The following is a 16,180-nucleotide window of genomic DNA, read 5'->3' as shown; positions in this document are numbered from 1 at the left end:
GTTTGCCATTGTCGTACTAAATGATATATCAGCTTTACATACAGGCTACTTGTATAGGCTAAATAAACTTTGCAGGGCTGAAATAGTGCAGAAACAACTGTCCAGTCCACATGTTTATACAGCGCTCAATAAATGCATTCATTATTGTGAATAAGACACAAAAAGGAGAAGAAGGCTAGATAAGAATTACAAAGTTATGCAGAAAAGACAAAAACAGGTGAATAATTCTAATCACTGATCCACCCGCCTGTCTGTCCACCATGGGGTCCAGGGCCTTCAGCTGCTCTGCCCCCCACCTCTGGAACTCCCTCCCACCGCACATCCGTAATATCGACTCTCTCTCCATTTTTAAATCACATCTCAAAACACATATTTTTAAACTGGCATATTCAGTCTAATCATTCTCCATCTGGTCTCATAAATCCTCTACGTCCTGTACATTTGTGTGTTTAATGTCAATTTTATTGATGTGTTGTTACTTTGTTTTTATCGCTGCTTTGTAGGGTGACCTTGAGAGTTTTGAAAGGCACATTTAAATAAACTGACAAAGACTTCTTGAAGTTATGGACCAGGCGTTCTGCCAACCCATTTGAGGCTGGGTGATAAGCTGGAGTTTTAATGTGTTTGACTGCACTCAATTTAAGAAATTACTGATGAAGCATCCTAGAAGCAGAAGCTATGGGTTTCTCATCACAGCCAGGCATTTTGTGTGATATAACAGCCCCTACCCCCACTGGTGAAGCATCGCAAGCTAATATGAGCGGTAGATCTGGGTTGTAATGTCCAAGAACTCTGTTAGAGAGAAGTTGCTTCGTAGCATCTTCAAATGCTTTCTGGCATGACTCTGACCACTCCCACTTAGCATCTTTATGCAACAACCCAGTCATAGGAGCTATCAGGGTTGAGAGGTTAGGAATGAACTTCCCATAGTAACTCAACAGTGAGAGGAAAGACTTCAGTTGAGTGGTATTAGTGGGAACTGCTGCTTTAGCAATAGCCTCACATTTAACTTGCATGGGGTGCATTCCCTCTGCATCAATGACATGTCCCAAATGAGACACACTGTGCTGAAAGAAATCACATTTTGCTTTTGTCAACCCGAAAGTTGTAGTTGTTAAGTCTTTTTAACACTTCAAGATTTTTCATGTGTGTTTCTGTATCTGGCCCTGTGATTAAAATGTCATGTAAGTAGCAAATGACACCATCAAGACCCTAAAGGACTTGATCCATCAGATTTTGAAAGATTGCAGGTGCGCTTGCTACACCATAGGGAAGTCTGTTAACTTTATACAGCCCCTTATGTGTGTTTATAGTCACTGTTTAGAGCTCTCTTCTAGCTCCACTTGTTGATAAGCTTGTGAAAGATCAAGCTTAGTGAATCTCTTACCTCCTGCTAGTTTTGTGAAAGGATCCTGTGGTTTTGGTATGGGGTACTGATCTACCTAGAGCCATGGGTTGATAGATACTTTATAGTCCCCATAAATCCTTACTGTGTGATCTAACTTTGGAATGTTTACAGTAGATGCAGCCCACTCACTATACGTAGTTAGCAGGTGTAATTACTCCATCTGCTTCCATTTTGTTTAGTTGCGCTTCTACTGCCTCCCGAAGTGCATATGGCACTGAGCTGGATTTTCAAAACTTAGGAATGGCCCCTGATACAACATAGAGTTTAGCTTTGAACCCTGTCACCTTTCCTAGGCTTGGCTGAAACACCCTGGGTATCTTTCAGTTAGCTCCTCCACACTCTCAGGTTCTACTCTGTTTACAGAGGACCAATCCAGTTTCAGCCTCCTGATCCAGTCTCTCCCCAGTAATGCTGGACCATCCCTTTTTACCACTAATACACTTAGTGTTCGACTGATTCCATTGCACTTTACATTTACCAAAATGCTTCTTCTCAGTCTAAGTGAATGTTTGCTGTAGGTTTTCAACACACAGTTTGTGGGCATAAGTTTTAGCTTCTTAAACCTACCTTTTTTACAGTTTTTCAGAAATTACAGATACTGCAGCTTCTGTGTCTACTTCCATTTTAGGCGTTTCTCATTTACCCTTACATATACATAGTAAGGTTTTTCAATCTGTACATCACTTTCAGAACCGGAGTCCTCACCTTTAGTCTCTATTGAAAACAGTTCAACATCCCTGATGTTAACTGTCCGGTACTCTGTAACAAAGCCCGGTGTTGAGTGAGTCTTGGTTGTCCCTGTGTTCTGTCTTTCTGGCTGAACAGGCTGGGTTGCAGCCTCTGTCTGCGGTGAGTCTACCTCCTTCTGCTGACCACAATTTTGACTTCAGACTTGACGAAAATGTTTATGAAAAAAAATTGACTTCAAAAATTTTGCCAAGCCATCTGCTTGGTAGATTTCACCTCCCAAATTTTATCTAGAGCTTATGAGGCTTCAGTAATCCAAGTTAGAGAAATAAAGTTTGATTCTCACAGGAAAATGTTCATAAAAAAGGATCAACGATCACCCCCGACTTTTATAATTAATTGGTTTTCTGAAATTGTAACCGCAAAGCCGACAGTGAGAGCAAATGTCTGATCAGTGAAATCTCTCTCAAAGCCTTATTTTATTTGCAATTTAAAAAGTTTTGTTTGATTTTTTTTGGCACAAATAAGATTCCATGAATGAAGAAATATAAGATAAGATTTAAAAGAGAAAAATATATAATATACACAATGTAGAAAATGTAACGTGAACAGTCAAAGTGCAATGTGCAGAGTTTGAATGTGTGGTGTGTGTGTGTGTGTGTGTGTGCATCATGTATGTTACAGTCAGTTCCGTGTGTTATGTTGATGAGGTGCTCTATTTTGACCATAGACTATTACAGGTTTTGACCTGAGCAGGGCGGAATTAACAGTCCTGACAGCCTGAGGAAAGTAGCTCTTTATGAGTCTCTGTGTTTGCCTTGTTTTGTCGAAGTCGCCTGCCAGAATGTAGCCACACAAGCAGTCCATTACCTGGGTCGTTGGGATCACTCATGATCCTGTTTGCCCTGGCTGGGCTCCTCCTTGTGAAAATGTCCTGGGGCCTCATGTATAAAAGAGCAGGAGCAGGTTGTTGACCTGGCAACCTCCTCTGTATACGTCCGCTCATCGTTGTTGCTGGTGTGACCAACCACCACTGTTTCATCTGCAAATTTCACAATGATGTTGGAGCTGCTCGTGGCCACACAATCGTGTGTGTACAGGGTGAAGAGCAGGGGGCTGAGGACACAGCCCTGTGGAGCTCCAATGTTAAGGGCACAGGGGCTGGAGGTGTGTCTGCCGACTCTGACCACCTGGGATCTGTTTGTCAGGAAGTCGAGGATTCAATCGCACAGGGGTTTTTTTTAGCCCTAGGTCTACCAGCTTGGAATGAAGGTTGGCGGGGACTGTGGTGTTGAAAGCTGAATTAAAATCAATAAACAGCAGTCTCACATAGCCCCCCTTCCGTCTGTCCAGATAGGTGAGGGTTAAGGGAAATACCTGGGAGACAGTGTCATCTGAAGATCGGTCTGTTCTTGCGAAACACAGATAATGAGTCCGATGGCATGATTGCTTGATCCGGCACCAGAGGAGTGAGCCATGTTTCTGTCAGGCAGGTGATGTTACAGTCCCTCATATCCCACTGGTATTTTACCCGACACCTCAGATCATGCCAACCCCTCAGACCTTCCATCTTGTTATCCAGGGATTGGACGTTGGCAAGTAGGATGCTTGGCAAGGTTTGGCGTTGGGCTTAAGTTTAGCCTGAACCACCTTGTCACCTCAGTGCTTTTTCCTCCTCTGGTCATTATTCCCATCCTGTGTTGTAATATGCAGGACTGATCGTCATGGACAACGCTGGAAGCTGTGTTTGTGACCAGTCTCTCTATGTCCAATAGTGTACTACAATCATAGCTTATCTTTGCTGAAAAGGCTCATTTAAAAAGTTTAAGAAAAACCAAATAATTAAAGAAATAAACACACAGCCTCAGTGGAGTAGTCCGGACGGCATCTGGAAACAGCCGCACCATCTTAACAATTAGCATCTATCTGTGTCCTAACAGCATGCGAGTGTTAGATATCGCTTTGCATCGCACATGATAGTAAGCTGGCTCTCCACACTGCATCCGATAAAAATATTTCATTCTTTGCGCTTTGAATTTCAGATCCCCCTTGCAAACAATATGACATTTAGTGCTCTTGAATGTGGACTAACAGTTGTGTGTGTGGTGCTTTGTATTGACGATCTGTTGACTCAAATCACAACACTTCAATAACGGCTCGTGGTGACCTGAAAAAAGTTTTTCCCCGGTGTTGTTGATACAAGACAAAGATCAACATTTCAATCATGGATGTTGATATTACTTATGCACCATTATCTTCTCTTTGTACAACAAACTGATATGAATAACTATAGGCAGATTATTATTTTACCCGTCATGTCTAAGATCTCTGAAAAATGTGTGGCTGAGCAATTGACTGAGCATCTTAACAGTAGTCCTTTTACACTACACCCCATGCAATTCAGGTTTAGAGCCAATCACTCCACTGAGACAGCAAATTGTTTTTTGTGGAAAACATCAAATCAAAAATGGACAAATGAGGCATAGTTGGAGCAATATTCTTAGATCTTAAAAAAGCTTTCGACACTGTCAATCATCAAATACTCATTCCCAAAATGTCTTATTTTAATTTCTCAACCAATTTAATTGACTGGATGAGATCATATCTGTCAAATAGAGTTCAGTGTGTAAGGGTTAGTGGTGAGACATCACCTCCCCTGAGGAATGAACTGGGTGTACCCCAGGGATCTATCCTGGGCCCTATTCTGTTCAGCCTTTATATAAATGACCTGCCATCAGTTTGCACTGGATGTGAGGTTCAGATGTATGCTGATGATACAGTAATTTATGTTCATGCAAAAACCAAAGCCCAAGCTGCTGCCAAACTCAGTGATACAATGGTACATGTACTGTACATAAATGGCTTGCTCACTCACAGTTGTATCTCAATGTAAAAAAGACAGTCTGTATGTTTTTTTAGCAAGACTAACACTGTATCTCACTGTGAACCCAAGGTCTATGTGTCTGGGGAGGTCATTCAAACAGTTACACATTTTAAATATCTAGGTATTATCCTTGACACTACTCTGTCCTTCAAAAACCAGGTGAGCAAGGTAATGCAAATAACCAAATACAATCTAGCCTGTTTGACAACAACTGTAGCAAAGCTCTACATGAATGCTATGATCATTCCCCACTTAACATATTGTATGACGAGCTGGACCCAGGTGAATAGCACAACATTAAGGCCTATCTTATCACTTCACAAACAAGCGCTTAAAGTTTTGGACAGAAAACCCAAGCTTTACCACCACTGTTACATCCTTGACAAATATAACTTGCTCAGCTGGGAAAATATTTTAAAACACACTGACGCATGCCTAATTTTTAAGCTTATCAATGGAACCACAAGGTCTGCCCTAAGAGGGGACTGTGTAGTCCCTCTTAGGTCCAGCTCCTTTGGTCAATTATGTTTCTCTGTGAGAGCCTCTAAATTATGGAACCAATTGCCAGTGGAGATTAGAAATTGCACCTCCCACCATACATTTACCCACCCCAAGAACTGGCTTTTAAGCAATCAAAAATGTGAACACCTTTTATAGTATTTAATCTGAGTGCATGTTTGTCTGTTGCTATGTATTGTTGTAGCTGTGCTGTCTAACCCATGGTGGTTTGTATGAATGGTTGTATGGTTATATGTTTTAATGGAACCAGTATATTGGCATCATGTTATGCTGTTGTTATCTGTTGCTGTGTGTATTCTTTAACATGTTTTTTTTATTTTTTAGCCATCCTGTGCCTAGCTTAACATCTTACCAAAGGACTACAGTTGAAAATTAACCTGCTGGCTAACACTGGCACATTTACAGAAATGTTGATTAATGTACACTGTCCTTTAATAAATAAATGAAATGAAACCAACAACCTGGTGAGTGAAAATAAGTGAGTGCCAGTGCCTTGTAAAGCCACCTCCTTCCCCAGCCTCCGGGCTGTTGGTGTAAAAACAGCGCACTGCGCGGCACAGCGCGGCCCTGCGTGGCCCTGCGCGGGCAGTTGGGACACTCCATAGAAAACAATAGAATAATGGTGCGATCCCACTGCATACAACAAGTTACGAAATTTCACGCAAACCTTGCTTGTCACCTAGTCTCCCTGCTGCTTGTAGGCGTGAACCATGGCGCAAACGTATACTCCATGGCCTCACAGACAGCTGTCAATCACAGCAGCGCATGCAAAGTTCAAACTTACTTTTTCTTTAGGCCAAATGCGTCAGGTTCAGAATTACATTACAAATATCTCGTACCAAATGCTTTCAGAATGAGGTTTCAGTGCATTGTTTATGTATGAAACATCCAGAATATCCAATCAAACGGCGGATGGCGCAGCTCACATTGTACTCATTAGAATTAGTGCTGGGTATTGTCCACAACCTCACAATTCAATTCAATTTAAATTATTTGGGTTACTATTCGATTTGATACTGATTCGATTCAATATTGACCAATATTCTTCTATATCAATTTAATAATACGCATAGATGACAGAAATACCCAGATAATTAATCACAGTACCTTTCCTATATTTTTTAAATAATGTGTGCATTATTTGTATTGGTTTAGAACAAATTGACTCAGAAATGTATTTAATCTTTTCATTATTCTTTAATAAACAAAAAACCCATTGAAGTACAGTATGCGGAAGTATGGCGGCAGGCGTCATTACAACAGAAATAATCGATCTCAGGATTTCCCTGAACCGATATTATTAAAAATAATTGCAATCGACGCATTGATTAATCAATATTTGTAATCAGCCCTAATTAGAATATTGTTCACTGAAGTTCAAATTTTGTCCCACCCCTTTCTCGCGTCTTGTGCCTTGGCCTGCTCACCAAGCATTCCATAATCCTTTGCCCATGTCCAATACAAAGTGAATAGGGTGTGAGAATTATTGCATATAGTGGGTCTGGGTCGCCAGTCTAATTTTTCAACCAACTGTCCTGAGGTATCTCTGGAGGCTTATGAGGTTGGCATGGTAGAGGAAGACTATACCCAAAGTGTGGTGTAGAGAAGGTGGCAGAGAACATCAGCCAATTTCGATCGATCTCCCTACTGAATTTCGAGGGTAAAGTCTTCTTCAGTATTTTTGCTCAGAGGTTGTGGGAGTATCTGCAAAGAAACAAGTACATTGATACATCTTTGCAGAAGGCAGGAGTATACAGGTTCTCTGGGTGCTTCAAACATTCCAGCATGATCTGGCACCAGATCCAATCTGCAAAGGCGGAGAAAAGGGACCTTCATTTAGTCTTTCTTGACCTTGCCAAAGCCTTTGGATCAGTGTTTTTGTTTGCCATCTGAGTTTACCACCTCTTCGCAACTCCTGGAAGTGGGCATTATGGCAGGATGCACCATCTCACCCCTCACTTTCCCAATGGCAATGGAGGTTATCATCCATGCCTCAAAGTGGGTGGTTGGTGGACAACGCCTCACCTCGGACCTGCGTCTCTCTCCTCTCAGAGCTTTTATGGATGAAATTACTACTCTGACTTCCACCGCCCCGTGATATCAGCTGGGCTCGCATGAAGCTAAATGCACATCTAAATCACGCAGCATTTCCACTGTCAAGGGAGTACTGTCTAATATTAGATTCTTCATTGGGGATGACCCAATCCCAAGAGTATCTGAGAAGCATGTCAAAAGTCTGGGAAGGTGGTATGATGCATGCCTGAAAGACAAAGACCAGATACAACAAATGCAGAAGGCAGTCTCCCTTGGCCAACAAGGACAGTGGACATGATGGGACAGTTTAGAGAGGAGGAAGATCAGCTTTGGGGCATAGAGGCAAGCCGACTAAGCTTTATCATTAGAGCTACGTCTGACGTCTTCCCAACACCGGTTAATCTTCAGCAGTGGGTGGGTGAAAATCCAGGCTGCTTCCTCTGCTCCAGGCAACCTCCCTCAAACACATACTTACAGTGAGTAAAGACAGCCTCACCCAGGGATTTTACACCTGGCATCACAATAATGTCCTTAAATGCCTCACCTCCACCCTGGAAAGCAAATGAGTAGCCACCAACTCCGCACCACCACCACCACCATCAGCAACCAACACCCCGCAAACTACCATCTTCATCCGTGAGGGGGCCAAAGCAACCAAGAGCAGACCCACTCCTCTGGAAAGAGGCCAGCTTCGCTTAGCCCATGACTGGATGATGCTAGTTGATGTTGGTTGGCAGCTCGTATTTCCCAACCACCTCCCTGAGGTCTGACTTGGTACTCTTGTCTCCTTCTCTTAGAAAGGCCTTCATTGTTGAACTAATGGTACCCTGGGAGGTCTCAGTGGACGAGGCATATGAGCGGAAGCAGCTGCGTTGTGCCGAGTTAGCAGCAGAAGCACAACTCTGTGGCTGGAACACCGAAGTTTGTTCTGTGGAAGTGGGGTGCAGGGGGTTCGTGGTGACATCTACCATGAGGTTGCTCAGAGACCTAGGAATCAGAGGTCAGATCCTGAAGGCAGTATCCAAAGCTATGTCGGAGGCAGCGGAGAGAAGCAGCCAGTGGCTGTGGATGAAGAGGCAGGACTCCTGCTGGGCCCCAAGGTAGCAGTCCAGGTTGACACAGAGGGGGTTGTTTCTGGGACGCCATTTTATTTATTTATTTATTTTTTATTAGGTGCTTGCACATAAGGGATTTTCTACATCTTGCCCTGTGTTTCTTAAATCTGTCACTAACTCGCTTGCTTATTGTACTATTAGGACAAGCTTTAAGACAACTTGCAGATGCAGGGCGTGTTGCCTTTCAGGACTAATGGGGTCCATGATACTATGACTTATTTAGACGAAGAAAATGTCATGTTTGCTAAGTTCTTTTACTTTTATTTTTTTTATTGAAATCACCATTCAGGACTATTAACAGTTTGAAATTCCTGCATCCAGATTCAACAAATGCACATGAGAGATGACCATTCATAAACAAAGACCACATTTAAAATAAACAAGGTAAATAATAAAACACAACAAACAAAGGCAAAGCTCTTGACAAACCAAGTAAAAACAAATACAAAAGAAATGCCTCCTGAATCGGGTTTACTTTAGGTATTACAGCTTTATTGTTGGTGATTAAATTAAAAGACACAATACAGTTTTTACATTCACTGATGACTACTGTGAACCGTGGGTGAGACTAGTTGAATTTTGACCTATTAATGTCCCTTTAGAGAGTAGAAAGCGAATAATTAAAGCCATCTTCCTATCTGTTCTGGACTACGGGGATGTAATTTATAGACATGCTTCTGCCTAAAATTATTAGACACAGTTTATCACTCCGCCCTCAGATTTATCACTGGTGACAAATAGTCCACTCATCATTGCATCCTGTACGATAAAGTTGGTTGTCCTTCACTAACAGTTAGACGTGAACGGCATTGGCTGCTATTTACTTATAAATCACTTTCGGGTAATCTACCAGCATACATCACTTCTTTATTAATCTGGGCTGATAATCAGTATCAGACTCGATCAAGTGACTGGCTAATGTTAACGGTTCCACATGTAAAAACTAACTTTGGGAAAACATCCTTCACCTATTGTGCTGCACACACCTGGAACACAATACAAAACACATTAAAACTCAATACAATGGAAACCATGGGTCAATTTAAAAACCTGATCACAGCTCACTGTACTCATGAGTGTAAATGTTATTAACTGTAGTTACCTGCTTACTGCTTATTCTTCTGGTCTTATAATCTATGTATTTTGTCTTAGATGTTTTTTTGTCTCTTATTCGTTTTAATTGTACTCTCGACGTCATTGTAAATGAGGGTTTGCCCTCAATGATTTCTCGAGAATAAATAAAAGTCAAATGAAAATGAAATGAATGTGAAATTTACCAATAAGTATTCAGAGGTGATTTTAGCGTCTGGTTGGTGTGCGTGTCTGTAGTGGTGACGTGTCTCTTAGGTTTCTGCTCCTCCTCTTGCTCCTCCTCCTTGCTCCTCCTCCTTGTCCTTCCTCTTGCTCCTCCTCCTCCCGGCGACTCAATAGTGAGACTGAAGTGTGGTCAGATTTATACATTATAGGAGCAGCGAGGAGTACTGCTTAGACATCATGGGCAGTAAGTATGAATCTGAATGGACATATTCTGTGACATATCTACATATATATTTTTGGGGTGTGTTGAGAGAGAGCTGAAATGTTGTTTTAACTTTTTTATTTTACAACTTAGTTTACGGTGTTAGCGCTGGCATTGAAAGCAAGCTAACTTAGCCTGGTTTGCTAGCTAGCTATATGGCCGTGGGTTTGTACTCTTGTGAGCCTTTCACAATATGACTTTTTTTGTGGAGTTCATTATACATTGAGGGTGGCTTCTTCTTTAGGTTGGTTATCTTGCTCGTAGTGTGATCTTAAACTCAAAATGCGGGTACTCTGGAAGCATATTTTATGCTAACTAGTTAGCCACTCATTCAGAGACACTGACAATCTAGTGATGACGACGCATTACACACCACTGTCATCTCTGGTCTCCACAACCTGAACCTGCTCATAAATGTCAATAACAAACATCTGTAGTCGATTATATAAAGTTATAACGAACCAACCAGCAAAAGTTTTGTGAAATTAGCGTAGCTTTATTTTTTTATCATTTTATTTATGTCTTGAATCCGCCCACTATCCACTGCCACGTCCCACTGCTGATGTCCTGCTATCATCTCAAGTTATTTCACTTACACTTTGATGTTTGCTTGTTTTCAGTCAAATTCTTGGAGGTAATAAAGCCATTCTGTGCAGTGCTGCCAGAAATCCAAAAACCCGAGAGAAAGGTTTGTTTTACTCATTTTTATAGGATCATTGTCTCACTGTGGCGATAAGTTTTTTTTCCTTATAAAACTTTTCTAATTGATTGTCCAACAGATCCAGTTCAGGGAGAAAGTATTATGGACTGCCATCACTCTTTTCATCTTCCTGGTGTGTTGCCAGGTAAGCTTAACCAAGTATTACTGTCAGTATTGTCACATAATCTATTGCTGCAATCAGTTTACATGTTAAATCTGTAAAAATCAATGTGGTTGCCATTTGTAAAACTTTCCAGATTTAAACAACATATATATTATGCATTCTAAATCAATGCATGAACTCACATTATTTATGACAATCTGCTCCTTTGAGCTTTTGTCAATTTAGATTCATGACTGACTTTCAGGTTTTAAAGTCAACCGAAATCTTGTAAACAAAGGGGTTCAAGTGGCTGCAGTGTGAACTAATATTTTATTATGGTTTGTTAACTGATTAATTGTTTCCATTAATAATTTTGACTTCTTTGGAAAAAGTCTAAAATCCACATTGACCACACGTGTTGCTCAAAGTTCTGCATTGAATTTGTTTTTTTCTGTTGCTTTTGCGCCAAGAATTACAGGAAGTATATATTTTACATTTATGTTTCACAAAAGAAGACTATTTCTTTTACAGTGCATTTAATCTGATATAATATAGATTAAAATAAATATATATAATCTAATATAAAAAATATACCATTTTAGTTGATTTAATGTTAGTTGGTGACAGTAAATGCAAATAAACTATGTTCTTTTGTGTGTATGTACACAAACCTCCCTAAATGATATGTTTAAGTGAGTATGATCGTGTCAAACTCGCCCTTGGTAGGAACATGCGAGCAGAGCAGAGTCATTGCTCAGGACAGCAAACCACATGAAAGACATTCATGCTCTGCTGAAATAAAAACAAGTGCAAATATATTACGTCAATCCTTAAAGAAAGTATCCTGTGCCTTTCTTTTAGAGAGGTGGGTTTCGAGTTCAGGGCAGGCCGCCTCTCTCCATATGGGGAGAGGGAAACCCTGCAGTACTTCTATTTACACGTGATTTGGTTCTATTATATTTTGAGAGTAGTAAAATCAACACTTGCAGGTTCATAAAAGCTGTTAAAATAAATAATAAAAAATGCCTCACACTGTGAAAATCTTTTCTCTAGATCCCCCTCTTTGGCATAATGTCATCAGACTCTGCGGATCCATTCTACTGGATGAGAGTAATCCTGGCCTCAAACAGAGGTATTTCTTTCTCTAATAATTGAAAAAGAGATTAAATAAAGGGGGCCCTTCCTGCTAGGTTATTCTAACCTGTGTATTGCCCTCCAGGTACCCTGATGGAGCTGGGTATTTCCCCTATCGTCACCTCAGGCCTGATAATGCAGCTGCTGGCTGGAGCTAAGATCATTGAAGTTGGAGACACACCAAAGGACAGAGCCCTCTTCAATGGAGCTCAGAAATGTAAGAAAGCACTTATCAAGTGATGATCTGTAAACATATGGAAAGGGACCATGTCCAATTCAATGTCTAACCTTTGTTACTGTTTTTAAGTGTTTGGAATGATCATCACCATCGGCCAGGCAATTGTATACGTAATGACCGGCATGTATGGAGACCCCTCAGAGATGGGTGCAGGAATCTGTCTGCTCATCATCATTCAAGTAAGAAAGGGACATTTTCTATAATTTTTCATAGCAATTTTGAAGGTTGATGAAAAATAAAAGGCAGTCAGTATAGGGATAAAAAAAATCATATATGTGATAATGGATGATATGATGTAAGCTTAAGCCCAAATTTCTTAAATATCATAGTTTCAAAGTTCTTGGTACATTGGTAATTTATGATCTCACAAATCCTAAAAACAGACTTGCAACTGAAGTACAAGAGATGCATTGAGATCATTTCAAAGTGTCTTGACGAAACCTCTCATTCAAGTCCTAAAGTTCAGTAATGTTTTGCTCTTTATAATTTTTATGACCAGCAGGTTTGCTGATTAATTGAGATCATAAGAAATTCAAATATGCTCTAATGCTGCACTTATTAAGCTTACTCTGTTTTGAAGTTCAGATCTTGAAAACATAGCATAACTCTTCTTGTCAGAATAAATGGCAAATACTAAAAAAATATGACAAACAAAACAAACAGTTTCCCATCACTAGCTCAGTTCCTTCTAAGCTGACTGTTCATGTTGTGTTCTTCCAAAGCTCTTTGTGGCTGGGATGATTGTTCTGCTGCTGGATGAATTGCTCCAGAAGGGCTACGGTCTTGGTTCAGGGATTTCACTCTTTATTGCCACCAACATCTGTGAGACGATTGTTTGGAAGGCCTTCAGCCCCACAACAGTGAACACTGGAAGAGGTAAGGAACTATGTGGGGGTTTGATTTATAAATGTAGAGGCCATAGCAGTGGATGGGGAAAGTCCATTCTGTAGCTTTTAGTTACTCCACAGAGCCGAGCCTCATCCCTGTGTCTTTCTATGTTTCTAGGTACAGAGTTTGAGGGAGCAATCATTGCCCTTTTCCACCTGCTGGCCACTCGCACAGACAAAGTGCGTGCTTTGAGAGAGGCCTTCTACAGACAGAACCTGCCCAACCTCATGAATCTTATTTCCACTGTGTTCGTCTTTGCTGTAGTGATATACTTTCAGGTATGCAGCTGTCTTTTCAGAGTAAAAAAAACAAAACGTCCAGGTCATGAAATGAGGGTATATTCGCAGTTTTATTGTTAAGTCATCCTACATTTTCACCTCACCTCACAGGGATTCAGGGTGGATCTGCCCATCAAGTCAGCACGTTACCGTGGCCAATATAACACCTACCCCATCAAGCTCTTCTACACCTCCAACATCCCCATCATCCTCCAGTCTGCTCTGGTCTCCAACTTGTATGTTATCTCCCAGATGCTTTCGACACGCTTCAGTGGCAACTTCCTGGTTAATCTGCTTGGTACCTGGTCTGTAAGTAATTGTTTAATCAACCTTTCTATTTAGTTTTTACAGCTGAATGCAAAGAATGCTACACTTATTTAGATGTTCTATTGCAATTTTATTTGGGGGGGGGGTTTAACAGATTTTTGTAACCCAACATTACAATATTTGTTTGCCTGTTAAAGCTTTTATTGTTCCGTCATGTTTGCAGGACACAACGTCAGGTGGTCCGGCCCGTGCCTACCCTGTAGCTGGACTTTGCTACTACCTCTCTCCCCCTGAGTCGTTTGGCTCAGTTTTGGATGACCCGGTCCATGCAGTCATCTACATTGTCTTCATGCTCGGATCATGTGCCTTTTTCTCCAAAACCTGGATTGAAGTTTCAGGCTCCTCTGCTAAAGATGTAAGTTGTAGTCCTAGTCCCGCTGTTATAAGACAGGTGATGGCATGAGTGTATTCGAAACGGACTGCGTTTAACCTTATTTAATTGACTTTCATCCAGGTGGCCAAACAGCTGAAGGAACAGCAGATGGTGATGAGGGGACACAGAGAAACCTCAATGGTTCATGAACTGAACAGGTAAAACCAAAAACCCTTTCATGTACAGTTCTTTCCTGCTTTTCATTTACATACAATTTTCTCATTCAGAAAGTTAAAATCTTTCATCGTGGTTTTTTGTAATCTGTTTTGTCACACAGAAATAACTCTCATTTCATTATCAAATCTACTATACATACCGTCATCCTGTTTCACCTAATAACATTAGTATTAGTCAATGTGGGCTGCGGTGGTTTTACCAACAGTTAACTTTAACATGCTAAATCACATACATTTCCATTTTAAACACTGCAGCTATCAAATACTTTGTATAATAAGACAATCCAGACTCAAGCGTACAAGTGTAGGTTTAACTTCTTGCACTAGACTCACCTTTCTTGTTTTTTCACATGTTTGTTCTATGATGAGATTTGTGTTTCCTAAAATGCTCTAAAAGTCATACATATAAAAGTTTAGTACTTCTTGCAAAAAATGCAGCAATGTCGATTACTGAGCTCTATTAAACTCATTCAAAGTAGGCAGCAGTTCAATAATTATAGTTACAGGTAATAGTTATTTTATGCACTGTCATCAAGAATGACTTTCAGTATCTTTCTTCCATTCTTTATGATTATAACTTCTGGTTAGTTTCTTTTGTATTAGTATTAATATTTATCGGATTATCCCTGTTTTGTGCTCCAGGTACATTCCTACAGCTGCTGCCTTCGGTGGACTGTGTATAGGTGGACTATCAGTAATGGCTGACTTCCTTGGAGCCATTGGCTCTGGCACTGGTATCCTGCTGGCTGTCACCATCATCTATCAGTACTTTGAGATCTTTGTGAAAGAACAGAGTGAAGTAGGCAGCATGGGGGCCCTGCTCTTCTAAAAAAAAAAAAAAAAAAAAAGTTTAAACTCCCACTGTCTACAAACTTTATCACGATTACCAACCTTGCATTTCTTTTACATCTACGTGAAGCCCCTGCGTCTGTAGCTTTCAAGAGCATTATGAGGAGTCTCCGGGGATCTCAGCTGAAATGGGAGCTGCACGGCATGTTGTTCCACAAATCTTCTTAATTTTCACAAAGAATGACATTTCAATACATCAGATTTTCTGTCTGACTTGAAATCCCCAAGATCTTTCTTGTGTATGAGATGAAGTCCTTTTGGAGTTTGGATGTTTTTCCAGACTGACAATAGAGTGCTTCAGTATGCAGGCGTACTCAATACAAAGGACAGAGGTCAACTGCCTGCTTTGTGCTTAAAAAACACTTGATACTCTGCTTGATGTTGTCTAAGTTTATTTTCATCCTTATTTTAATTTTCCATGAACCTGACAATTACATGACTGTGTGGACCAGTACTTGAACCATCAAATGCTGAAGTGTGAAGTTCTGTCATTTCTGATGTGTGACCCTTTTTATAGATGTTATATGAATAGGGTCTTGTAAGAAGAGGAAGTTGAGCTCACATTAGGGTCGGACTGTAGTAAAATTAAATAATTTTGTTGACAGTCAACTTATGAACCATTAAGAAGGACCCTCTCTATTTAAATGTATGGCATTCCCAAGGAGATGCAGTATTAACTCACACGTCATGTTCTCTTTTGTTATCCCCTTTAGATTTTGTTTTTAAAATATTCTCCTTCTAAGCATACTGGCCATTAATTGCTTTCCACACCTGACAAATTATGATTTTGTGTACATAGGCCATAAATCGAATAACTTTGTATTTGTCTTAAGTGTAAGATAAAGCTTTTGATTGTGTAAAAATTTCTGCATTTCAGAACAAACTTATAGAAAAACATTCTCAATAAAACCTTTTGTGACAAATAGGTTAATCATTTGTCTTCTTTTG

At 40.4% G+C, this 16,180-nt stretch overlaps 1 protein-coding gene across 1 annotated transcript; it reads left to right on the top strand.

Annotated features, from left to right (window-relative positions):
- Positions 1–10,035: 10,035 nt before the first annotated feature.
- LOC109993770 (SEC61 translocon subunit alpha 1) lies at positions 10,036–16,163 on the top strand. The gene is made up of 12 exons (XM_020646843.3): positions 10,036–10,148; positions 10,787–10,854; positions 10,946–11,011; positions 12,023–12,101; positions 12,189–12,320; positions 12,411–12,520; positions 13,064–13,217; positions 13,347–13,507; positions 13,619–13,816; positions 13,998–14,189; positions 14,289–14,365; positions 15,026–16,163. Exons 1-12 carry the CDS (start codon positions 10,142–10,144, stop codon positions 15,210–15,212), a joined length of 1,431 nt encoding a protein of 476 aa, XP_020502499.1. The 5' UTR covers positions 10,036–10,141; the 3' UTR covers positions 15,213–16,163.
- Positions 16,164–16,180: the final 17 nt, after the last annotated feature.

The sequence above is a fragment of the Labrus bergylta genome, chromosome 5 (genome assembly GCF_963930695.1).
Source record: "Labrus bergylta chromosome 5, fLabBer1.1, whole genome shotgun sequence".
Lineage (NCBI taxonomy): Eukaryota > Metazoa > Chordata > Actinopteri > Labriformes > Labridae > Labrus > Labrus bergylta.
Note: the sequence above shows the minus strand (reverse complement) of the source record. Positions and strands in the feature narration are given on the sequence as shown.